At 34.9% G+C, this 26891-nt stretch overlaps 1 protein-coding gene across 1 annotated transcript in view; it reads left to right on the top strand.

Annotated features, from left to right (window-relative positions):
* The first annotated feature begins 1346 nt into the window (after positions 1-1346).
* Positions 1347-26891, top strand: part of LOC110094443 (ABC transporter C family member 13) — a 48937-nt gene continuing 23392 nt past the window's right edge. The window contains exons 1-10 of the mRNA XM_020819677.2: positions 1347-1439; positions 1622-1662; positions 1770-1866; positions 2043-2207; positions 5834-5965; positions 6672-6772; positions 12337-12406; positions 19334-19585; positions 20793-20862; positions 21641-21701. Of these exons, the coding sequence (XP_020675336.2) occupies positions 1410-1439; positions 1622-1662; positions 1770-1866; positions 2043-2207; positions 5834-5965; positions 6672-6772; positions 12337-12406; positions 19334-19585; positions 20793-20862; positions 21641-21701 (1019 nt within the window). The 5' untranslated portion in view covers positions 1347-1409. The remainder of the gene's footprint in view (positions 1440-1621; positions 1663-1769; positions 1867-2042; positions 2208-5833; positions 5966-6671; positions 6773-12336; positions 12407-19333; positions 19586-20792; positions 20863-21640; positions 21702-26891) is intronic.

Below are 26891 nucleotides of genomic sequence, written 5' to 3'. Positions count from 1 at the left end.
TTCAAAATTTGTCAACTACCAATTGTAGTTCTTACATCCTCTGACACTTGACAAATGTCTTTATTACCACCGTCGTCTATCAATTATGGTCATTCCGACCTCCATCGGCAGGCAATATCTTTCAAACTGCCATCACCAGTCGAATATCATCCTTTCGACCTTTGTCACTAGACAACAGCTCTTTAAATCTTTATCGTCCGTCAACTACAATTCTTTTGACCACCATCACCAACTAAAAATTTTATGACCTCCATCGCTCACAGACTACGGTCATTTCGATTACTGTCATCAGACTACGATCTTTTTAACATCTGTCTCCCATCAACTATGGTCCTTCCAACTATCGTTACTAGACAAAGGCCTTTTTCGACCTCCATTGCCCGTCAGCTACAGTCCTCTCAACCACCGCCACCCCAACTATGGTCTTTCCGACTTCTGTCGCCTACTGACTACTGTCTCTCAGACCACTATCTCCATATGATGGTCTCCCCCAACCACCGTCTCCTGAGTATAATTCTCCCAAACACCGTCATTCGACTACAAACTTTCTAATTTATGTCGCCTGTCAATTAGGTTCTCTTTGACCACCATCTTTATACTATGTTTCTCCAACCACCATTATCCGACAAACGGTCCTTCCAGCCATCTTTATCTGTCAACTATATACCTTCCTCACCGTTGCTCGCTGACTACAATTCTTTCGACCAATGTTGCTCGTCGTGTATCGACCATGTTCCTTTCGTCCACCGCCATTCTTTGACAACGATCCTGCTGACCAAATGAATATGTCATACTTTCTTAAGAACAACTGTCATGTTATTCTCTGACTATGTACTGTGCTCTATATATAGTGCATACATCAAGACAAGATCTTCTTCTAAAAAAATGGCTTCATCTGTAATCAACAACAAATATTAGTGAATTCATTCAAAATGAGTCAGGCCCCGAGATTTTTTACCTTTTTAGGATTTTTTTGCGTAAAAAATTTAGTGTCCCTTTTGAATATTGCACAATATTCTTTTATCTGTATGCGTGTTGGATTTTAGTACAAAGCTAAGACGGTAAACTTTATTTTTCTCTTCCGCTGTGAATATTTCAAAATGCAACAAAAAATAATTTGATTTGCATTGAGTTAGGCAATATATTTAAAATATAATTAAAATCTTATTATAAATATTTGAAATAAATTTGCTAATTTTTTAGAAAAACTATTAGAATTTTATGACATAAATTTTATAAAATATATTCAAAATTATTAATTTTTTTAGGATAATATTATATATAAAAATTAATTAAAAATAATAAAAAAGTATAAAAAAACTCTTAAACCCTCTTTTACTATCACTCTCTTTTCGTTCATCGCCTTCATTAGTTCTGTTCCTTTTCGAGTTTTCGTCGTCCGCTTGTTCATGGATCTCCTCTGCCCTAATTCGCCATATGTTAGTTCTCTCCATTATGTTTGTCACCTTCACTCCAACAAATGCCATTTTTCTTATTATTTTTACGCTTTCTTTCTTTTTTTTTTTTGTATTTATCCTTCTCTTACTCTGGATAAGTGCGGTTAATGTTATTATCGAAGATGTGAACAAGTTGAATTTTGATGGATATTTTGTGCTTGCAGGTTTGGAATGAAACTGGCATGTCTCCCTGCTTTGAGAATTTATATCCTTTATGGGTTTTTCTACATTCATAAATGATTGCAAAGTGGTTTGAGTTCTATTTGTTTTTTTTTTTTATTCGTTTTATGTTTTCCCTTAATGCTGTGAAACAGTTTTAGGCTTTGGAGCTAATGTGCTTGGTATATCTGTGGTTATTGCGCTTGCATTGGCTAAGAGGAATACTGGCCGAGCCGAGCCATCTATAACGGTGAGTTTAAGTTCCTAGTTGATAAGGAAAGCGTTTTATAAAATACTGGTAGAATGTTTTCTGTATCGTTATTTTTTGCTCTATGAATTTAGTAGTTGTGAAAATCTGTTTTGGTACTCCCCGTGATTTAGTTTGTTAGTTGCTATAATCACGTTTGTGGAAGTTCCTTTTTGTAGAATTGGAAGCTTGGTGCTGTGGAGAAGATGTCGTTGCATGTGGTTCCTGCTGTTGGAGCTTGCCTTTGCTTCTATAATATTTTTTTGCTTATTGAGGGCAGCTATAAGGGTGACAGAGCTGAGTATCATGAGTGGCTTTATAAAGTTTCTCAATTATTTTCATGGGTAAGTTGCTCAAATGTTATGCGTAGTTATCATATATATATAATAATCACATTGCACTTGCATTAGACATCACTAACACATAACCACAACTGAGGATGAGGGAGAAGAGGTAACAACTCACTACTACAACAACAATAACATCAAACCTTTGTCTCAGTACGTGGGCTCGGCTACATGAGAGTGGGGATTCTAATTCTATGTTCTTAATTTGACTTGTTATGATAGTAATATATTGTTAGTATGTTACTTATTAATTCATATTTGTTATTAATCTAATGATTTGATTTTGTAGCTGAGCCTTTACTCATAGACTGGAAAAGCCTCAATGTTTATTTTAAAATTTCAAATCTTGGATTTGATTTAAAAAAGTTATGTAGAAGTAGTATTTATAGCAAGGGAAGCCATATTTTTCTTCATCATACTTGATCAACGATCCAATCTCTTTCAAAAGAATCAATTTAGATGCCCAAATTGTTCATATTATAATAGATTAATATCAATAATTTCTATATTGCATTTTAAGATAGTAAAATAGAAAATTAATTATATGGAGCATGAATATTTTTCAAATAAAAGAATACTACTTTATATAAACCCATTATATATATATATATATAATATGACATGACTAGAAGGAAGGGAATAATATTCTTAGGATATATGAAATTATGCTCAAAGTTAAATGCACTCATGCTTATAAGCTAAAATGAATTACAGCTTGGGGGGGGGGGGGAATCCCTAGGCTCGTTCGGCTCTTGTTAGGCCGGCTGACTGGGTTGGTCCGGGCCGCCCCCCTCTCCTGCTGCTCCTGCCATATCAGGATACTCAGAGTTTCTATCACTCTTTTGATGTCTTCTCTATCACATTGAGAAAACATTGAACCTTTTGGTCACACACAACCAAGATGAAACTCCCATTTTAGATATCTTTACTGCCACAGAGAGGAAATGTCTAGGCTTGTTCGATCACACACAATTGAACTATAAGTACCCCTTCTTGGTTGTCTTCTCCACCACATTGATGAGGTGTCCATATCTGTCTCATCATCTCTATCGCATTGAAGAGATATTCATATTTTTCTCATTCATCCTATCTTCTCTACCACATTGAGATGATATTTGGGCATTCTCGATCATACACGATTGAGTTATTTGCCTCGTCTCAGGTATTGTCTCTGTCACATGGAGGAAATACCCTTCTTTTCTAATCAACCTTAGGGCCTATGTAGCCTTGTCTGTCTTGGCAAGTATCAATATGCAGTATTTTAAGCCTAATATGGATTTATACATTATTTGTTATGGGAGTGCAATTTCCATCTGTCAATGTAAGACTAGGTCCTCACCCTTGGTCTACGAGGTCTTCTTAGATGAGGTAACCTATGGCTAACAAGTATCCACTGGTCGCCACATGACTAAGTAGATTAAGGGCGCTGATCATTTTGGGATGATGAAATTATTGAATCTTGACTAGGGGCGTCATACCCACTTGATAGTTTAGTATGCATTTTTTTTTTTTTTTACATTTTATCATTTTTACTTTCACTTTTTAGACATACATCAATCATTCCTAATTTGAATACAAGTACTGACTTCTTAATTGAGAGTGTTCTTGGACTTCATTAGGATTTGTGTTTAAAATGATTAATATTAGGACGTTGAGAGTTGGGCGTCGATGTCGTGTTTCAAGTGTTGAGAGGGAAGACAATAATGTTATTAAGAGTCGGGCATTAAGTGTCGATGTTGGGACAATGTCAGTCGTCTATGTTGAGGTGATGTTGGTCAAAGATGAGATGTCGAGATGCTGTTGCAGTGTGATTATGGAGGTAGAAATTGCTGGTATCAAACTTTGATGTTCAGATGGTTTTGAAACATTGATTTTTTGACGGCGTTGAACGTCGATGTTGCGACGACATCGGACATTGTTGTAAACCCTAGCTTCGATATGCTGATAAATGAAAATGGTATGTTCATGGAATTGGGTATTGAGTGTGGGCAATTGATTTGGGGTTGTTGATAGGAAATAAAAAAATAAGTTTTCTTTTTTAATAAATAAAAAATTTGAAATGTAAGGAATTATATTAAAAAAATTCATAAAATATTTAAGACACGTGTGTCCATTTTTTTAATATTTTTTTTAATTGAAGATGTTTTTGGCATGTCCTATACGGTATCGGAGGTGTGTCAGACAAATGCCATGTCCGATATATGTCGGACACTACATACCTCATTGATGAGAAGTGTCGGTGCATAGGTTGCAACCTCATTCTACATCGCACAATATCGTCTTTAATTGGTATTAGTTTTCTTACTCTAAAGCATCATTTTCAAGATCAGTCTTGTTGTTTTTTAATCCATCATCAGGTATTATGCTGCATACATTGCCAATGTTATCCATAAAAGCGCTTACCATATTTGATTTTTGTGCTTCGAGTTTCTTGCCATAAGAACCCATCCTTCATTCTAAGTCACCTTTCCTCACCTTGCATGTCTGGATTTGAGTCCAACTCTATATCACTCTCACATCAACCCTCTCCTATTTTATAATTGACTCGCATAAACCCTTTCCTAACTTAGAGATGACTATGCCATTCCTTGTTCGCTCATCTCGTAATCCACTAAACCAACTTCTAGTGCATAAAATCTACCCATCAAACCACTATGGCCCCATCGTATGCCAAATATAACTAGTTCATCCAGAATTAGTTCACACGCTTCCAAATAAGTGCTCTCAAACCTAAAATTTCCGAGTCTCCTTTGCACCTTTTGCCTTCTACCTTGGATGATACTCCCTTATCTCCCACCTTAGATGAATCTTAGCCTATTTGCTACTCCTAGGCAATCAAATCCACTTAGTGGCACGAGGCTATGCCAACTTGATTGTATGCTTTCATAGTTATCAAAATATGGTTTCTTGGTGTTTGCCTCCAGGACACCATACAATCAGTTGTAAGTGGGTCTTCTGAATGAGCAGGATGCCTGATGGTAGCATTGATGAGTCTAATGAGGTGTGATTATCATCAACTGAAGTTGCTTAAATCTTAAGATCAAACTCCACAAGAACCAGCCCCGCCCCATCCTGCAGCCAGTCATAGCAAATTCCCTGAAGGCTTGCTCTTTCAATTTTGAATTCTTATTACAACATTCTCTTCTTGTAGATAGTTTCGAATCACAGTGCAATCTGTAAATACTCCTCAGTAATAGAATACAAATAGTATGGATTTTCTGTCCTTATAGTGATAACATAAATAAAAATCTAAAATGAAGACCATCGTTTCACTTGAACATCGTTTAAACTAGGGTCATGCACAATTTAAAAAACTTCAAGATCACTTGGTCATTAATTGATGCATTCAAGTTTTCTCATGGGAAGCTTTCAATTGCAAATGATTTAACTTTCGACCTGTAGTCTTTCAAATGATTTAGGATTCACTGCATGCATTGTTAATGAGTGATGGTTTTGAATGGTTAAAGACAGGAGTAAATCTTGTCTTTGAATGAACTTGCAGAGGTTGTCCAAATTCCAATCATCATTGTTTTTTACATTATGATTAAATTATTTTAAAATAATTGATGGTACTTAATGTTTTTTATTTTTAACGCTGACATTTTTTTTTTGCTTTTCCATAGGCTATCATTGTGCTTGTTTCAAAATTTGAAAACTGGTACCTTATTGTTTGTAATCTCTTCTTGTGCTTTTGGTGGATTGCAAAACCTCTACTGGAGATACCCCATTTGCAGACCGTGTTTTCCTCTTCGAAGGTAAAACTAGCCAAAATCAATTTCTTCTCATTGGTAATTTTTGTATACTTGGGTTTGCAATATCCTTGTAATGTCCAGTTTTGGAAACTCAAAGGCTACCACACTTCAGCGATCCATAATTCATTCTTTGGAGGAAATTATTTCAATACAAGCGCTTAGAACGTTGCATTGTAGAAATGACCAGAAATTAAGAAAGCCATGACGTTCAAATGCTGAAGAAATTTTTTTATTATTTATACATCCAAATGGAGATTATCATAGCCAGAAGTAGACTTAAACTTAGAAACTTTTTTTAAAGACGGAAGAAGTCTAGAAGTGACTAGAGGAGAATATAAATTAAATAAGTTTTCCTTGTATTTATATAAAACATAGAAGGAAACTAGGAAAGTCATCCAACTGAAAAAAAAAAAATGAAGAAATTATAATTTATGATTTACCTCTATAATGTTTTCTTTTTCATGATTTTGTAAATTGGGAATTGGAGTCATCAGAATTAAAACCTATATTGTTACTGTTTAGACAATTGATAAAAAGAAATAGGTTGTTTTTTACCATCAATGCTTGTTACTTTCTCATTCTCTATCCTTATATTTTGCCGGGTCTAATTAGAAAGCCCTTTATGTAGTTTGAGAGGTCCCTTTACCTAAGTTGTTTAGCTAGAAATTCATGTACTAGTACAATGCTTATTTTATATCCTATTTGATAGGTAAAGACACATCTTATGGAGGTTTTATCTGTTGCTACTGAAATCATGTTTGGTATTTTTATCACCACGCTTAAAGCAATGCGGTCATCAAGTATTATCAGGTAGCACAAATAATCCTATGCTCCTTGAAGTTCTTCAATTTTCATTACATTATGATTCTATCTTTTGTGTTCTATTAATGCTATTTAACACCTGTTTGAATCTAAGAGATTCTTCATTACATTTCAATATATGTTTATTTATTTTTCATTGATTGGAATAATCATAATATATGTTGTTTAGTGCTGCCAATGTTTGATATAATTACTTGGCGTTGTTGAGACAACTTTTTATTTGATTTTATTTTTTATATTTTTGTGTGAAAATTTTATAAGATGATGGTCAGAGCTGCAATGCTTTATGACGTAGAATGTTTTCTATTAAAAGAAAAGCATAAAATAAGTATTATAGAGATGCGGATGCTCTGTTGGATGAATGGATTTACACTTAGATATAGAATGCAAAAGGGGTATATACATGAAAAGGTTGGAGTATCTTCAGTGGCAGATAAGATTAGTGAGAGTCGTCTTAGATGGTTTGATCACATAAAATGTCGGCCTTCTAATGCCTTCTAATGACCCTGTTAGGAGAGTAGATCAGTAGATGTATTAGACTTGGCCTTTGTTAAGAAAGGTAAAGATAGACCTAAGAAGATTTAATTAGAAAATATTAAAAATGATATTTTTTTAAAATTTATTTATTTTCGAAAAAAATTGATTCGTTTTCATAAAAAAAAGAAAACTAGATAATTTCAAATATTTTAAGTTTTGATTTTTTATTTTGAATAGAAACACTGAGGCTAAAGTAATAAGACATATGATCAGAAGAAAATATCATGCAATTACCAAATAGTTCTAAAATAAGCATCCAGTTCATTATACAATAAAAACACAACATAAAATCTACAAACACATAGTAATAACACGTCCAGTAAAAACTCAATCTAATTAGAATATGTTTCGTCATTCTCTTCCTCTACTGATGCTGGTTGCTTTCCACTAAACCGCTCCTTCATTTTCTGCAACTCATCCACTATCTGACTTTGCTGCATCTGCATTTGCATTTACATGTTAGCTTGTGATTTTTTGACTCGATCTAGCTCTGCTGTAAGGGTAGCCACATGTTGGCTATACAAAGTCTTATGGCTGCTTGTTGAGAAGCTGGAGCCACCAGAGGTCTGCCCTTCGTATGCGTAGGCTTGCGAGCCTAATCTATAAATCTGTACTTTTTTGCATTCCACTTACCGCTTGAGACCAAGTGCGGTAGTCAGAATAATCTGCAGATCTCCTAGAGGAACTCTCACCTGCTCCAGCCTGGCTCTCTCGAAGCCGTATATACTCTTCCTATAAAAGTTATTATAAGATTAAACAATTTACACATGACACATAAAATTTTAAACTTATATACTCACGTAGGTTCACCTTGTTCGCTCATCCAGCCATTGCTGGTCCTCCTGTTGTTTGTGGGTATGACTATGCAACTCAACAACATATCAATCCTCTACCTAATAACACTTTCTAAAATATACTTACATTAGCATTCATAACTAAAAAAATTATTAAAATTTGTTAAAATTTTTATCAGACGTCGTGAATGCTCAATGTGTGGAATTGAGCCCCTAATATGAAGTGAACTACCCATGCCCCTAACGTCAAAAGCTCAGTTCTGTCTATTCTGGTCCCTCCTCCTGATATAATCTGGGCTGCCCCAAGCATTAGTAAGCTCAATCTATACACTCTCAAAATTTTTTCTAATCTTATCATTGTGCTCGGGTAACTAGTAAAAATCTTTTTGCATATAAAAAGATAAAATATAAAATATTTTTGTTAGCTTAATTAAAAAAGAATAGTTTTGCTAATAACTAACTTTAAACTCCTTGAAACATAAGTTGTACACTTCCTTTGGGATTTTCTTTCAAGAAATATAAGGAGCATCAAACCTGCTCTGTATGATGTCCCATATCTTATGCGTTAGTTGCTTCGACGGATAAAACTAGCAAAAAATGTGTTAGGTGAAAAAAATATTTCTCAAATTATCTTAGTAGTATTAAGAATATAATATGTACATACATGTCACTCTCAGGTGCAATCAATATGCGCCCATTTGACGTCTACTCTGATTCAATCAGGGTGGACCATCAGGGTGGAAGGTCCACCTGTAGAGGGCTGAGGGGGTGGTGGGTGGTAGAATGGAGGGACATATGGTGGATATGGATAAGTGGGAGGGACTCCATGAGAATGTTGTGGGGGGTAGTAAGGCCAAGTAGAAGGGAGTACTGTGCGTGGGGTCTGATGAAGGAAATCGGGGGTCTGGTGAAGGAAAATGGGGGTCTGGAGAGTAAAACTGAGGATCACTAGCTGGAGGAGTAGGTAAAGGCGGGCTTGGCTAGCTTTGAGTGGCAGACTGAGAAGAAGAAGTTCAGCTTCTTAGAAAGATTGAGGGACATGACACTCACCCCAAGTGGTTTATTAAAAAAATTAATGAGTTTATAAACAAGCTTTTATTAGAAAGATTTATTGGACAAGTTTGGCTCAATCCGTTATTGTTCTAAAAATTGAGTAAGTTTGAATATTCTCTAAAACTATTTTTCATTAATTTTAAAATCTTCCAATTAATAAAAGCCATAAAATACAACTTTGATATGACATGTACATCTCACTATCTTAGAACACTTTAAATGACATTGTTCATGTTAGGGTGATACTGTTCACTCAGAGTTATTTATAACCATAACCACTTAAATTCAAAGCACTCATAGAATAAAAATTAAACATCTTCTTAAAATCAAAACGAAAAACCAGATTAATAAATACTATAGCATCTACACAACTTACCACACACTAGATGTTTTGATAAACACGAGAGCGGAGCATTGATGATGATTGAGCGGGAACGGTCATCGGCGGTGAACGAACAACGAATGACAACGAACCCACGGGAGACGATTTTCATGAGTGCGAGAATGGGAGGAGAAATCTCGTGAGGCAGAAGATCGCGTAATTGGAGGGAAGATGGGTCGGGTCCGAAATAGGGTTTTCTCCGGCAGCATTTCTGGCGGAACTTCCGCCGGAACTAATTCGACACATTTAAGTAAGCCGATTAATATTTCGCCAGCATAGCTGCCGGAATTGTTTCAGAGAAATTTCCTCCGATACATTTCGCCGGCTTTAAGTAAACTAGCGAATTACTCGATAGATTGTCCCCGAAAACCCCGGCGGATAGCTTCCGTCAAAAATACCGCTGATATTTCCGGCGGCCGTCTATCCGTCTGAAAGTTTGTCGGAACTACCAGTTTTTCCTGTAGTGTAGGAGAAGGAAGATGAAGAGGGAGAGGAGGAAGGGAAGTGACATATCTTTGAGGGGGTGGAGGCGAAATAGGAAGGAGATAAGGGAAAGATGGAGGGAAGTCTAGCGGTGCCAATGATAGCAGCAACTGGGGTAGGCAGAGATGAAGAAAGTGTGGTTGTGTGGTGTTGCAACCTGATGCATGTTGAGAATTTTGTTAATGGAGTGTTGTATTTTATATATAATGAAGTTTGTGTTAAATATGTAAATATGATAGTTTTGGGTGCTATGTATGTAAATCCCCCATATTTCTTTGCTCACTAAGTGGAGGCATATGCATATCAAGGAAAACTTTGAAGTCACGGTCTTTATTCTTCTTAGCTATTCATTGGGTAAATTGGAATGAAAAAAAATAATAGAACTTCTGACATTTAACTTTTGTTCGCAGCCTATTGTTAACTTAGTTTTTATTTTTGTTTTGGTTTTTTACTTTTGGGACATTTTTTTCCTACACTATCTTGTATCTTGTATGATGCAAGCAAAAATTTGGGAAAAAGCCCCAAATTTTTGCCAGCAAAAACTAGACCTTCCTAGGAAATAGAAACGACACAAAATTCCCAAAAAAACACCTTTTATATCATATAAAGACACTTACAACAAAGGACGCTTACAAACTTATTAAATAAAAATAAAACAACACATACGACTTCCTAAAATTGCATTTCTTCCATTGCTTTGAGAAGAAGGATACAAGTGACGTCAAACTTGCGGAGAGAAGAAGAAAATTAGAAGCCGAGACGAAGAAGGCATAACTCGCAAGTTATCCTAGAAGAAGAAGAAGAAGGGGATACATAGCTCACAAGCTATCAAACAAAAACCACATGTTTTCTTCCAAAAATCATCACCATAATATCTTATTAAAAACTCTCTAAACATCACATATTTATAGGATAAAAGGGCAGCCAAATAGCCACATAAACATTTATTTAAACCAATCAGCTAAGGGGAAGAGGAAGGGCAATAAACACCACAAAACAACAACAAAAAATCAGCCCAAGAACTGGGAAGAGAAGCCACGAGACACAGCCAGGGAACCACGGGAACACATCCAGGGAGGGACCCGAAGAGCCAACACAGGAAACGGGACAGAGGAAGTCACGGGAAAGCAGCCAGGGAGAAAACCGAAAAGGCAACCAGCCCACAACCATTATTCATAAGGAAGAAACTAAGGAGACACAAGAAGGGGAAGAAACAAGATTTAACTCTACATAATGAGCTTTCAAGTGCAATAGCTCCTCATATTAATGAGCTAACATTAGATCAAGCATTAATGAGCTAAAACCCAAGAAGATCTCATCATTTTAGCTCAAAATCAAAGCAGCCAAAGTCCAACCCGAGAGCAGCAAAGGCCCAAACTAAGAGGCAGCAAGCAGCCCAAAGCTTGCCTATATCACTGTATTGATATTTTCTTTTCCTAATGAGTTTATCATAAAAAAATCACCAGAGTGAGGTTCAAAGAATGAGATGACGATTCATAAATTAGCAGTAAAATCAAATGAAATTTTGTGAGCATTCTTCTTGCTATGCATAGAATGCTTTCGATGATTTTGACTTCATCATAGTAGTAGTTCTTTTTGGTGAAGGAGATGATACACAATCCATTTCTTAACCATAGTTGTAGTTCTATAGTCTGACATTTATAAAAGGGCAATTGAATTTATCTACTAGGTTGTTTGGTATATTTTTGTTTAAAATCATTGATCTTATTGTATATTTTAAGTTATTACATAAAGAGCATATGGCTTGGAGAATGGACCATTTTACACAGGTGGATGTCTCATCTTTTGGAGCTTTTTAGGAGTCTGAGACTACGAGCCTTTGTGATTGTCAAGCATTTTTCATCTATTGCTGGAAGATTTTCCCTTTTGTCCTTTCCACATTTTTGCCAATAAAGTCCCCAGACTCACGGCCTTTCAGGTTCTGGTCATGTCTACATCATCTATCATACATATATCATTACCCTCTCAACCTTCTTCAACTGTGGCTGATATTTCTACCTCTACGTGACTGCCCTTATGATGTTTGCGAGGATTGTCTTTGTTTCACTAACAACTATCGTAATATTGCCATGAAAGGATATTTTTGTTTGAGACTAGCGCTATGATGAATATTTATAGAGCATCAGGACTGTTCTTCCAGAATGATAGGACTGTCAATTGTATTGTGACATGAAGGGGAAGCAGAAAAAATGGAGATATGAACTGCAGTAACTTTTACATGAGGAGTTTTTCTAATTAAAGCATTATTCAAGCTAATAAATTGAGCTTTGGAATTTTCTCAGGAACTTCAATTCTGTTGAGGATCTACTTATCTCGTCCAATATTGACAATAAATGTTCAACAGGAGGTTTGGTATGTCTTCTATGACAGTACATTTGTTATTACTTACTTTTTTCCCTTGGCTGTTTTGTTACTTTGTTGGGTTTGATAGTTGTATTCTGTTTGCATCAGTTGTTATTGAAAATTTTCTCATGTTTTTTTTTATTGCTTTGCGTCTTCCCATCAACCAAGGTGGCATTTAAGTTTCTAACAGTTTTGCCTCTCTCCTTTTGAGGCATTTATCCATCACTTCCTCTTAATCTCTTATTTCTTCTTACTTGCCTAATTCTCTCTCTTCATCGGATTCTTTTCTTCTCAACAAATAAAGGCATTAGAAGTCTAACACTATCTCTGCTTCTACTGCCCCACTCAGCATAATTTGGTATCTGGGTCAAAGTTCCTAGATCCATGGTCTTTTTAATGAAGAAATTAATGTGTATTTCAACCTTGAGATTTTAAGATATCATGACATCACTTTCTTCTCTTCTTAATCTCTTTGGTCTCTCACTACATATGTTATCCACATGAATTTGAAAAAATTATCCCACAACAATTTAGGTTTGTGAGATCTTACACATTTAGGATTTCAAATTTTTTTTTCAGTAATAGTTTTTTTATTGTATTAATGGTTTTCATTGCTATTGCATCCAGAGCCTTTTTCCTTTGGTTCAAATTGAGACCACCTCATTCCACTATTTCATTCGTTTAGTTGTAGAAAACTCCAAAAAAAAAATCCAACAAAAAAAAAAAAAGGATAAAATTAAGAATTTTAATAAAAAAATGATTTCGGAAGTTTTGAAATGTGGAAAAATCAAATTTGAAATTTGGTTGTATCCATTGATTTATTTCTTTCCCTTTTTAAGCTAAACTATTTTATCCATATCCTCCATATTTTTCACCACAATATTCTTCATAATTCCCTCAACAATCTTCTCTAAATTTCTTGCACGAAAATTTTCAAACTTATCCTCCTTTTGAATTTTAAATCAGAATTTGAATTAAAACTTGAATTATTAATTTGAGTTCTAACTTTAATCCTAATATACTTGGAATTTTCCTCCATTATTTTCTCCATGTCGGACATTAATTCACTTTCTATCGTGCTCACTTGCGCGGCGTTACACCCTCTCCGCGCTTGCATTCAACTTGCTCTGCTTCATACCCACAGTGCGCTTTTCGTTTGATTCAACCCTTTGCTCCTGCTCACAGATCCCTCTCCGCATTGTGCCAGTGGCATGCTTTTGATGTTTTATGGTGTCCATGTGATGTTGGCACATATGCTGACTCCAGTGTGGGTGCCTAGGTTAATGCCCTTGCTGCTACAATTTGGCTTGCCACTTACAAATATTTATTCTTTTAATTGTTCCAGGCTTCCAGCTTCGTGCCTCCTACTTTGTATGGGTATGAATCTTTCCTTGGTCTCCTTTGATATAAACAACTACTTTTAAAATTTACAATTCATGTGATTGAAATAAAATACATTTCATCTATATTTTAACAATATGAAATATTTTGCTAGGAAATGACGCATCCTTATAATAATTTAATGGTTACATTAGCATATGAAAGTACGTGCCCATTCATTGCGTCAAGCTTGGAATAAGAATTTGAAATTGCCAAAAATAAAAAAAAGTAATCACCTATTCATTTATACACCAGTTTTAAACCACTACTTTGTCATCTCATTCTCTTCATTTTCACCCCAAGCAATCTAATCCTTTTTTACTAATCAAGTGTTAGCATATAGAAAGTACTATCCTCCATAAAATCATATTTTGAATTTCCTATTTCATCAGATAAATTTTCTAATTTCTGTTTAATTCACATGCATTGGTTATTCTTTTATCAATCTTCTTTCGTTAGGTTTGCACTTCCTCTTTCTCTTCCTCACATAATTGTAATTACTAACCTTAGGTTTCCAACCCAATTTATACAAGAAAATTCAAACGTTTTTTTAAGTTTACCTTTTGTTTTCCAAAATGCTCTGAAGTGCTGACACAATTTCTTTGCGATCAGAATATTAAATTAAGCTTATTAATATGAAATAATAGATATTGAAAAATGATATTATCTTATTTCATATCTAGAGAAAATCAAATAAAGATAACCATAATACCTTACTCAATGTCTCTATTTGAAGGGGATGTATGTGTCATCTCATAAAGCTCAGTATCGTCTTATATAAAACTTCAATTGCTTGTCTTGAATATCTCCCTCTCCCTCTTCCTCTACCTCTTCCTCTTCCTCTTCCTCTTTGTCTCCTCCTTTCTCTCTCTGTCGAGGGTAGCTTCATCTGTAATGCCCGTCCCCTGCACTCTTCCCCTTTCTCCATGCTTTTTTCTTTCTCTCTATAGACCGCAATCGATCATTCATCTCAGTCCCTCTCCACTTGTTCACTCTCGCTTATCTCCCATTTGAAGATATCAAAACAAGTTGAGTTGAAATTTTTTGTAAGTTCTACTTGAGCCAGCTCATTAATGAGCCTCTTCTTATGTTTCAGCTCATAAATGCTTTCCCACTACTTAATCCAGCTCATAATTTGTGTGTTTATTGGCAAATCTAGATTCATTCCCCCTTTGGTTTCTTCTTGTGTCTCTTTAATTTCTCCACTAGAACCTCTTCTCCTTCCCTTTGTCTTTTCTTTTCCTTGTGCTTGCTGTTTTCCCGTGCAATGTCCCTTGGATTTTCGAATATGCTGTTTATTTCCCTGTGCTGGGAGAAATTCCGTGCCTTTGCCCCCCTTGGTTCTGTGGATGGCTGTTCGGTTTTCGGTTCCCTGCTTGATTCCTGTGCTGAGCAGCTCGGTTTCACCGTTCCCTGCTTGGTTCCCATGAATTGCTGCTTGGTTCCACGGGTTGGCTGCTTCGTTCCATGTGCTGGGCTGTTCGGTTTTGCTGTTTTCTGCTTGGTTCCGTGATATTCCTTCTCTGTTTGCTGTGCCGTTTGGGAATTTATGTGTGGTGGCTGTTGGCATTTCATATTCCCTAATTTAATAGCTTTTAATTAATGTTTATGGCTGTTTATATTCCTCTTTTGTGCCTATATAGATGGTTAATGTGGCTGTTTTAGAGAGTTTGATGGTTAAGGTGATGATTATGATTTTTGGATAGAACCTGCGGGTTTTCATCGTGGAAAAGCTTGCGAGCTTGTTCCATTCTCCTTCTCCTCTAGGAAAGCTTGCGAGCTTCTCCTCTTTCTTCTCGGGCTTCTAACCTCTTTCGTCTCTCCGCAAGTTTCATTCCATCTGTATCCTTCTTCTCAAAGCAAAGCTTCTTTAGGTGTTTGTCTTTATTGCGTCGTTTGTTTGCGTCCAGAGTTGTAAGCGTCTTGTAATCATCTTTTATAATATTAAAGTTTGTTTTTGTCGTATTTTATCAGATTTTGGTAATTTGGTGTATCTTTTTATTATCTAGGAAGAGTCTTCTTTTTTTAATCAAAAATTTGGGGCCCTTCCTAAATTTTTGCTTACATCAATTTGGTATCAGAGCAAGTTAGTAAGTCCTGGGTTTATGAGTCGGTTTGTCAAGTAAATCGTGGTAAGTCATAGTAGTTATTGTGTAAGTTTTGTTTGTGAGTCTTGTTTTGTTGAGTCTTTTTTTTTAGAAAAAAATGGAAAAAGACAGAAAGATCGATTCAGTCAAAGAAGAAAACAATCCAGAAAATCTTGATGTCCCTCTTCCGATGGACAGATGGATTCCAACAGAAGGTGATTCAACAGATCCACTACAAGACAGATTATACAAACTTCAATATCACATGTTCTTATGTGATGATAAATACGAGAAAAGGAAGAAGTATCTTCAAAGACAGTTGGAGAAAGAGCAAGAAGAAATTTGAAGCAAAAATTCAAGAACTGGATGCACCGTCTTCGCCTCCTCAGAAGAAAGCAAAAGGCAACTCATCGGGTGATGAGTTTTTCAAGTAGGGGAGTCTGATGTAGGCAAAGGGTGGGGGGGGGGGGGAGGGGGGGGGGGGGGGGGGTCAAAACAAGTTGAGTTGAAATTTTTTGTAAGTTCTACTTGAGCCAGCTCATTAATGAGCCTTTTCTTATGTTTCAGCTCATAAATGCTTTCCCACTACTTAATCCAGCTCATAATTTGTGTGTTTATTGGCAAATCTAGATTCATCCCCCCTTTGGTTTCTTCTTGTGTCTCTTTAATTTCTCCACTAGAACCTCTTCTACTTCCCTTTGTCTTTTCATTTCCTTGTGCTTGTTGTTTTCCCGTGCAATGCCCCTTGGATTTTCGAATATGGCTGTTGGTTTCCTGTGCTTTGTCTCTTGGATTTCCGTGACTGGCTGTTGATTTCCCTGTGTTGGGAGAAATTCCATGCCTTTGCCCCCTTGGTTTCGTGGATGGATGTTCAGTTTTGGGTTCCCTGCTTGATTCCTGTGCTGGGCTGCTCGGTTTCACCGTTCCCTGCTTGGTTCCCGTGAATTGCTGCTTGGTTCCACGGGTTGGCTGCTTGGTTCCATGTGCTGGACTGTTCGGTTTTGCTGTTTTCTGCTTGGTTTCGTGATATTCCTTTTCTGTTTGCTGTGCTGTTTGGGAATTTGTGTTTTGTGGCTGTTGGCCATTCATTTTCCTATTTTTAATTAAAATATTAATGTGTTTTAATGGCTGTTTGTATTCCCTTTCTTACCTATAAATAGGGACTGTTTTGTATGTTTAGAGATGGATATGTAAGTGATTTTTGGAGCCTAAACCTGCGGGTTTATTGTTTGGAAAAGCTTGCGAGCTTTGTCCAATTTTTCTCCTTCCTCTCCTCTTTGAGAAAGCTTGCGAGCTTGTCTCCATTTCTTCTCGGCTTCTTATCTCTTTCTTCTACCCACATGTTTACACCCCACTTGTATTCTTCTTCTAATGGAATGAAGCTCCTTTAGGTTTGTTTGTGTTCAAGTTTGTAAGGTATTTGTAAGGTGTTGTATCCACTATCCAAGTTTGTAATAATCTTTTATCTTATAAAAAGTTTGTTTTTGTCTAATTTGTCTAGTTTTTGTGATTTCTTGTAATCTTCTAATATCTAGAATGAGTTTTCTTTTGTGATAAAAAATTTGGGGCCCTTCCCAAATTTTTGATTACATCACTTCTCAATGTCTCTATTTGATGTGGATGTATGTGTCATCTCTTAAAGCTTAGTATCGTCTTATATAAAACTTCAATTGCTTGTCTTGACTTTCTTCCTCTCCCTCTTTCTCTTTGTCTCCTCCTTTCTCTCTCTATCGAGTGTAGCTTCATCTGTAACGCCCCTGTTCCCTGCACTCTTCCCCTTTCTCCTTGCTTTTTCTTTCTCTCTATAGACCGCAATTGATCATTCATCTCCGTCCCTCTCCACTTGTTCACTCTCGCTTATCTCCCATTTGAAGATATGTCTTGTCTCCTCCCTCCATCTCTTGATTGATTCCTTTGTCTTTTTCTCTATATTAACGGAACTATAACTCTTAACGTTGCTCGATCTCCCTTTTTTTTCCCTGCTGCAAGCTCTCTTTTATGTTTTTGTTATGGGATGGAACTAGCTCGCATGTCCTAATGAACTAATCGACTACGTCAACCGATCATTACATTGGTTTTGGAGATTTTTGCATTGATAATCAAATTGAGGAATCTTAGTGAATAGTATTTGCAAATAATATAATTTTGATAGGTTAAATCTCTTCTTTTAAGTTTAAGGCTAATAAATGGAAAAAAAAGAAGAAGAAAAAAGGTGAAAACTAGTATAACAAAGGTTCAATATATGGTATGCAACTCAAATGCTAAATTGATAGCTATAATTAATATTGTTGGAAGATTAAGTGAAATATAAATTGAGTTGCATACCTTTGGTCTATTTTGTAGTAAACCCAAGGTTCTAAAGCTCTAATACACACACACACTACAACATCAACATCAAGCCGTTATCCCACAATGTCGGGTCGGCTACATGTATCATTTTTTTCCATTGTGTCCTGTTAATAGTTTTTTTTTTGTCCTGTTAATAGTTAAATTCTCATTTAAATCTAATAAAGAAATGTCATTTCTAAAATTTTCTAACTAAGATTTTTTAGGTCTACCTCTACCTTTCTTAACATAAGTCAAATCTAATCCATCTACTTTCCTAATCGGGTCATCGGAAGGCCATTGTTTTATGCTAGGTTCTTGTTGATCCAAATGTTGCAAATTGTGAAGATGATTGTCAAATTGACTCGGATAGAAATGAGAATGTTAAAATGAATTTGTGATCAAATTATGATAGAGAAAGCGTGAATTGATCAGATTAGAGGTACGGTCGAAGTAGTTTCTATTGAAGATAAGGCATTGAAAAATAGACTTGGGTAATTTGATCATGTATGAGGGGGAACAAAATATGCACTGCTGTGGTGTGTAGAAGAAATTAGGACTACATAGCATTGGAGAAGGATTCAGAAAATGGCCCCAAACAGCCGAAAGGCTAGTGATGTTGATGATATTGTAGATATGTTTGGGAATATTTTACTAAATGGAATATTTAGAGAAGGAATTTGTATGATTAATGTAACATTGTATAAATTTCTCTGGAAGATCTAGCCTGAAGCTTTCATAAAAAATCTTTAACTGCATTGCATTCAGATCTTAATGGAAATGAATAATTATGAAGTTTTCATGGTCCTGTTCCTAGATATTGGAAAAAGCTGCATAAACTCTTTTAGATGATCTGCACATATTAAAAGTTATATATCTGTTTTTTTATGGTTAGAACTAATTTTTATTTTTTTGCAATTCTTGGAGTTGCTTTTTTTTTTTTTTCTTAAGCTTCTAGATCACTTGGACATGTGCTTCCATCTTCAATTATGTCCTCATTTGCTTAACTGAGAGCTCTGTATTCGCTAATAACAAGCATGTAATGGAAATTTCTTATTTCTTTAAACGTGCACCTCAGTTTTCTTCAATGATTGCTTTTTGTCCCCTCATTGAGATATATTTTCCTTTTTGTTTACTTTTACAGGAACAGAATAGCTGCAGCTTCTGGGAAACTTTAACTTTTAAGTTTGCCAATGCAATGCTGGATCTTGGTGCCCAAAAGCAGCTTGACTTTGAAGATTTAGTTCAGTTACCAAATGAACTTGTGCCTTCTTGTCATAATTCCTTGTTAAGGCATTGGATGGCTGAAAAATGCATGCCAAAGACTGATCGATCTTTGCTAAGAGCCATGTTTCATGCATATGGTTGGCCTTACTTGCGTTTAGGATTACTTAAGGTACCTTTTTTCTTTATATGCTATGATGTATTGCAAATGATAGGTGGATATTGACACTTTTGCTCATACTTGTTAGTTAACATTAGAAATCTTAAGAGTACATTGTTCGAGAGAACCATATATTAGCTCTTTTTTTAAGCCATATTTTATTTCATGGAGCAATAGGAAGTTTGTAATATTTCTTGCTCTTTTTACACCAACATTTTATTTTATTGGATGTGGATTGTAGGACAGGATTACTCTCTATTCAAACTGGATGAACTTTTTAAGGTTGTGATCTCAGGTGTAAACAGAATATAACTTAAACATGAATTGGTAGTTCAGTGTGCACCAAACGAGTGTCATTCAGGCAACAAGGAAAACTTGGTTTCTAAATGTTTTATTAAGATCTTTCTTTTCTTGGGTGGTTAGCAATAAAAAACTGGTGACTCGAATATTTGCAGGCAGTCCATTTGATTAAGCCTATTGTTCTAAAATGCCATTGTTTCTGATGTTCTTTGGTAAGAATTTTATAACCAAGGCTTCTATCAGACCACCATATGCTATATATTATCCCCAAGATTTGATTCTAGATGAAGCTCTTTTAGCTTATAGTGGAATGCAATATCCTCTGTTATTGCGGCTTGAGCTTAAGCTTGACAGAATTTCCTAAGTGGGCGCAGACCTGCTTTCTCCTGCGGTAAATTAAGGCTTCGTTTGGGACGTCTTTTTTATTGCTTCTTAAAGAAGCTTTCTAGTATAAAAATTTAATTTTTAAACTAAAAAGCTGCTTTAAGAAGTAACAAAAAAACCGTCCCAAACGAAGCCTAAATCAATATTATGTTAGCAAGCACCTAAAATATTTGCAACATGTGCTCCTCTGTACTTACAGATGATATTGATTGTATTTGTCTAACAGATTCTGCAACACGCTATACTTGAGATTCTCGATGTATTTTAAGATTCATTGATATGCCTTTTTACTGAATTATGAAGTTTTATCTAAATGCCTTGACGATAGTAAAATTTCATGTAAAATAAGTTAATTGCTATGATTTATTATTTGTCATTTTTATCTACATTGTTATACATGCTAATCTGAAGTCCACATTTCTCTAGGTACCTTTGCTACTCATTATATGCTGGCCTTATTTTTTTTATTCTCTTGGTTTAAATTAGGTGCACAGACTTCCAGCTTAAGTCATGCTTTTGTTTAAAATTTTTGCAGATGGTAAATGATGGCATTGGTTTTCTCAGCCCACTTATTCTTAATAAGCTGATTCAGTTTCTTCAGAAAGGTGGTGTAAATTATTTCAATTAAATTTTTATGAACCCTTAAAAATTTATTGAACAAAATTGACAATGGGTTCATCTACATTGTTCCTTAAAATTGTTTGTACATGTCATGACTAATGATATCATAGTTATATTAAGAATTTGGTCAAGCTTCCAATCATTAAAAAGAAGGAGAATAAGTCGTTCACTAGTAGCTGAGCCCCAAACATACTGTGTTTCAGATTTAACTTTTAACTTATATTTTGCCGTATTCATTATAGTGAACTTTAATATATATATATATATATATATATATATATATATATATATATAATGCAAGGTGACTTGAAGATTTTGCACTAGTTATGTATATATATATATATATATATCATAATGAATCAATGCCCGTCAATATTTATGTAAATTTCATAATACATATCAGCTATGTATAATGATCAACATGATTGATTAGGCTTAAATGAAAGGACCTGAGTTTAACATTTTTACATTCCAATTAATACATGACACCTAGTGAGTCACATTGGACTCCCTTACCCACAATGCAAGGTTGAAAGGCCTTTTATTTAAATTTTCTCCTAAATTTGGAGAAATAACACTCCTGCTGGATTATTGTTAAATTTAGATTGTTTGTAACATTGTGTAAAGTTCAGCAGTGTCTTTAATCTGATTCCAAATATCATAACTGTCTTTTGAGCTTTCTATTTACCTATAATGCATCATGGGACCTTATTTTCCTTAATAACTGTGTTGATCTTAATCCTTAATTGTGCACTTGTTCAGGTTCTGACCCGATACATGGATATATCCTTGCTTTTTCCCTGGGTCTCACCTCCATTTTCAAGTACTGATTCTCTCTAGTAATTTACTCACTGAGGAACATTGGTGTTTAATTATTTATATTGTTGTTTTCATTGAAGAAATTGCAGCAATTATTTTGACAAGGAATGGGGTTCATTTATTCTTAGGACCTTGTTTATAACTTTGATACATACATTTTCACTTCAATTATTTTTTTTTAACCTATTTCAAGAGTGCTGAAATTTTATATTTAAAACTATCAGTTTACTTCCATTTTTGATGTTACATATTCAAATTTAATCATCTCTTGACGATTGTTCAATCAAGACCTAATTTTGATATCAGTCGCGTAATTAATTAACTATTTTCTTTTATTAGTGAGTTATGCTTTATGAAATATCTGTTATTTAGGGATCAAACAAAGACCAGGGTTGTAATGTGTTCAGAGTTCTTCAGCTAATAAGCAATCGGCTCCCTTGGATTTTATTTATAAGAGAGAAGGTTCTAAGATACTTACAAGAGATAAAAAAAAAAACTAAAATTTATATTCAACAAAGATTTAAAAGATAGCAAAGCATAATATTGATCAAGACTTGTAATGTTTCAATAATAATTTTCAAAGTTGTAATTATTCATGTTATATTATTTTAATTGTTAATTAATCCTGCATTACTTGCTGAGCCTCATAGCTCACCAGAACATTCTTCTGGCTGTTGTTACAGGAAATGGAAAAGAGAATATTGACGCAAGCTAATTTATGCAAGTGTTTCTTCTTTTCATGTTAGGTTACCTTCTGTTAGTAAGTTTAATTTTTAAGGTATGAAAGCAAATTAGACATGTATTACTATGAATTATTTGGTTTTCCTTAGTGGCTCTGTACTGGGTTTTGGATGAAACTTAGAAATTGGTACATGTTTCCTTTATAGTATTAGATGAAGTTTATATGACCTTTTATATGAAGTCTTAATGTAATAAAATCATAATGAGATGTTTAGTGATGGAAATGTATGCTTATTCTTGTTACACTACTTTACTGTTTAGGGGAACTGTGGGGTGTTACAATGCAGACGTACAATTTCTTTAAAAAACAAATCAACGATGTAAGAAGCATTAGAAGTTCTCTTACATGGAATAAAATGTGCCATTTTACTAAATCGATCCACAACCACAAAAATAGAATCAAATTTTTGAAGAGTAACCGGCAAGCCTAAAATGAAATCCATAGAAATATCCTCCCAAGGTTTGTTTGGAATAGGCAGAGGAGTATACAAACTAGAATTTTGTGTAGTTCTTTTAAAAGCTTGACATACCTTGCATTGTTTTACCTGTTTAGCAATGTCTTTTCTAATGCAAGGCCAGAAATATTTTTCTTAAACTAAAGCAATTGTTTTTCCTTGCCCAAAATGCCCTCCCAAACCTCCACTATGCAATTCTTTCACAAGTTGCTCTCTTAAAGAACCTTTAGATTTGCAAAGTCTAGTTCCCTTAAACAAAAAACCTTGATGTATAACAAGTTGAGCAGAAGGATCAGTTCCAGAAGCACAACAAGTATCTCAAATGTTTTTAAAATCATAATCATTTGTATAAGTGTCTTTCAAAAAATCAAAAGAAGTAACAGTCGGGAAAACAATTATCAACAAATGAGATCTTCGGCTTAAAGCATCAGCAACTTTATTCAAAACTCCAGTTTTATGTTTGATATGAAAAGTGTATTCTTGTAAAAAAGAAACTCATTTGGCGTGTCTTTTGTTTAGATTTTTTTGTGACCCAAAAAATCGCAAAGCCTCATGATCGGTGTTTAAAATAAATTCTCTATGAATCAAGTAACATCTCCAGAACTTCAAAGCTTGAACAATAGCATAAAATTTCAAGTCATAAGTAGTATATCGAGATCGAACATCATTTAATTTTTCACTAAAATATGCAATAGGCTTCCCTTCTGGACTCGCACCAATACCAATGTGTGAAGCATCACAATCGACTTCAAAAACCTTTTCAAAATTTGGTAGGCTAAGAATTGGAGTTTGACTCATTTTTAGTTTGATCAGTTGAAAAGTATTTTCAGCTTCAGGGGTCCATTTAAAAGTTCCTTTCTTTAAGCAATAAGTAATATGAGCAATAACAGTACTGAAGTTTTTAACAAATCGACGATAAAAAGATGCTAACCCATGAAAACCTCTTACACACTAATGTTTTTAGGAACAGGCCAGCTTCTTATTGCCTCGATTTTTACAGGATCTACCTTGATTCCTTCAGCAGACACAATAGAGCCCAAGAATGTTAAACTCAAAGTCATAAAAGAACATTTCTTCAAATTGATGTACAGTTTTTGCTCTCTCAAAGTTTCCATAATCTATTTGACATGTAAAAGATGATCAGATTGGTGAATGTTATAAATCAGAATATCGTCAAAATATACAACCACAAATTTTCCAATAAAAGGTCGCAAGACATGATTCATAGTTCGCATGAAAGTACTCGGAGCATTGGACAAACCAAAAGGCATAACAAGCCACTCATATAAGCCTTCTTTAGTTTTAAAAGCAGTTTTCCATTCATCTCCAGGTCTAATTCTTTTCTGATGATACCCACTTTTCAAATCAATTTTTGAGAAAATTTTAGCACCACTTAGCATATCAAGCATGTCGTCTAACCTAGGAATTGGAAATCGATATTTGATTTTTATTTTATTTATGGCTCGACTATCTACACAGATTCTCTAAGTTCCATCTTTTTTTGAAGTAAAGCAGGCACAGCACAAGGACTTAGACTTTTTTGGATTAAACCCTTTTCTAATAGTTCAGACACTTGCTTAGAAAGTTCTTGATGTTCTTTTGGACTCATTCTGTAATGTGAATGATTCGGCAATGCAGCTCCAGGAATTAGATCAATATGATGTTGGATGCTTCTCATTGGAGGTAAGCCAGCTGGTAATTCATCAAGTATTAAATCAGAAAATTCATCAAGCAAAGGTTGTATCTCTTTTGGGATTTCTAAGGATAAATCAGACTCTTTTCCAAGAAACAAATATATCACATCAGATTTTGTTAATTCACTGGTATTCAGAAGCATTTAAGAAGTGGAAGATTTCGCAGTTTTTTTGTTTTTTTATTACCGGATCAGGAATGTTTTTTTGTGGAAAGAGTGTGAATTTTTTGTTATCTTTAATGAAAGAATATGTGTTCTTCTTTCCGTCGTGGATGGTTTTATGATCATACTACCATGGATGACCTAAAAGGATATGACATACTTCTAGAGGCACAACATCACAGACAATTTGATCTTTGTAAGTTCCTCCAATTGTTAAGTTCACAGTGCTTTATTTAGTTATAGGAACTTCACTTCCCTCTTTGAACCAAGATATTTTATATGATTTAATAAGAGGGTTTGTCTTCAGTTTAAGCTTTTTTACCATATGTTGCGACACAAAGTTTCCTGAACTTCCACTATCAATCATTAGGGTACAAATTTTCCCCTCAACAGTACATGTAGTCCTAAAGATGTTTCTCCTAAGCCATTTATCTTCCTTTTCAGTTTGAGCAGTTAAAACTTATCGAATTACTAACAATGGTTCTCCTTCATCACCTTCTAAATCAAAATTTTTTAATTCAGCTTCATTTTCAGATTCTGTTTCATTCTCTTCCTCTTCTTCTATCTCATTTTCACCTTCTATGAAATTAGTTCGAGGAGAATTATTCTTCCTGCAAGTAGCTGATAAGTGACCATATAACCCACATTTGTAAAAAGGTCCAATTTGCTTAGATTGTTCGGAAGGTTTATTTCCTGCTACCCCTTTTCCTTTTTCCTGATTTTGACTTTCAACAGTTTTAACTTTTACACTCGAAGTTCCCATAGGAGTCTGAGTTTTAGTTTCACCCGTTTGTCTTCGTTTATATGTTTCAATAATTTTGTTGCTTCCTCGCAAATGTTGTTTTTCAATTTTCAAAGACATTCGATAAGCTTCATCTAGTTTAACCACATGATGTAAGTTGAGTTGATCATGAATTGTTCATTTTAGTCCATTGAGGTATCTCGTTACAGTTTTTTCTTCAGACTCATCCAAATCATTTATGGCTTGCAATTTATAAAAGTTTTCAGTGTATTCTTCTACAGTTTGATTACCTTGACGCAAATTGTTAAACTCTTGAAAAATAGTTCTTAAATGATCAGAAGGTAGAAATTTTCCTTTCATCCTATCCCAAGTTTGAATTTTTTCTTTGCCTCTTCTTAATCTATTGCTTTGTAAGTTTTTCCACCAAGTTAATGCATGCCCCGTTAGTTTCAAGCTTGCAAATTTAACCTTTCGATTATCTGGAATTTCTTTCCATTCGAAAAACTGATCTATTTTCTCTACCCATTCTATGAATTGTTCATGTTGCAATTTTCCTTCAAAATGATGAACGTCGATTTTAATCCCGTAATCCCAATTTCTTCGTCGCCTATTTCGATTTCTAGGTTCTTCCTCTTCACTCCCAGATGATATTATGCTAGGATTAACGTTAGCTTGATTGACATTTAGATTAGAAATTGCTTCAGCTACCGTATTAATTTGATATTGCAAATCATTCAGGTGTTGCATTATTTGTTGCCAATCCCCTTGTTCATTAGCCATGTTTGTTAAACACAAAAGAGAAAGACTCCAAAAAAAAAAAAAAAAGAGAAAGAAAACCCAAAAAAAAAAAAAAAAAGACGAACTTGCTCTGATACAAAGTTGATGTAGACACAAGAATAAAACTGACACAATGGGTACAACTGAAACCAAACTTTATTAAAATAAAAGCAGACAATTAAAACTTCAAAACCCAACAAGAAACACTAGGAGAAATAAAGAAAATTAAAAGACGTTATCCTCAGACAACCGTCAGAGCGGGTTCCTCACATGCATCGAATTGTAAGTTAAATAATAAAAGTGCATAGAACTAGCAAACCGATGGTCCACCATTGCAAGATTATCCAATCTCCTTAACAAATGCTTCAAATCAACCCAGATACGACACCCTAAAGTTGCTTTACTTTGAGAAGAAGGATACAGATGGAGTGGCACTTGCGGAGAGACGAAAGAGGTTAGAAGCCAAGAAGAGGGGTGGAAAGAGCCCGCAGGATTTCCGGAGGGGATGAGAAAGGATGAAACAAGCTCGCAAGCTTTTCCAACAACCCGCAGGTTAATAGCAAATATGCTCAAAATAATCAACTCCCTTCCTTCACAACATCTTCTCTTATTTATAGGCAAGGT

The sequence above is a fragment of the Dendrobium catenatum genome, unplaced genomic scaffold, assembly GCF_001605985.2.
Source record: "Dendrobium catenatum unplaced genomic scaffold, ASM160598v2 fragScaff_scaffold_629, whole genome shotgun sequence".
In the NCBI taxonomy this organism is placed as follows: domain Eukaryota; kingdom Viridiplantae; phylum Streptophyta; class Magnoliopsida; order Asparagales; family Orchidaceae; genus Dendrobium; species Dendrobium catenatum.
Note: the sequence above shows the minus strand (reverse complement) of the source record. Positions and strands in the feature narration are given on the sequence as shown.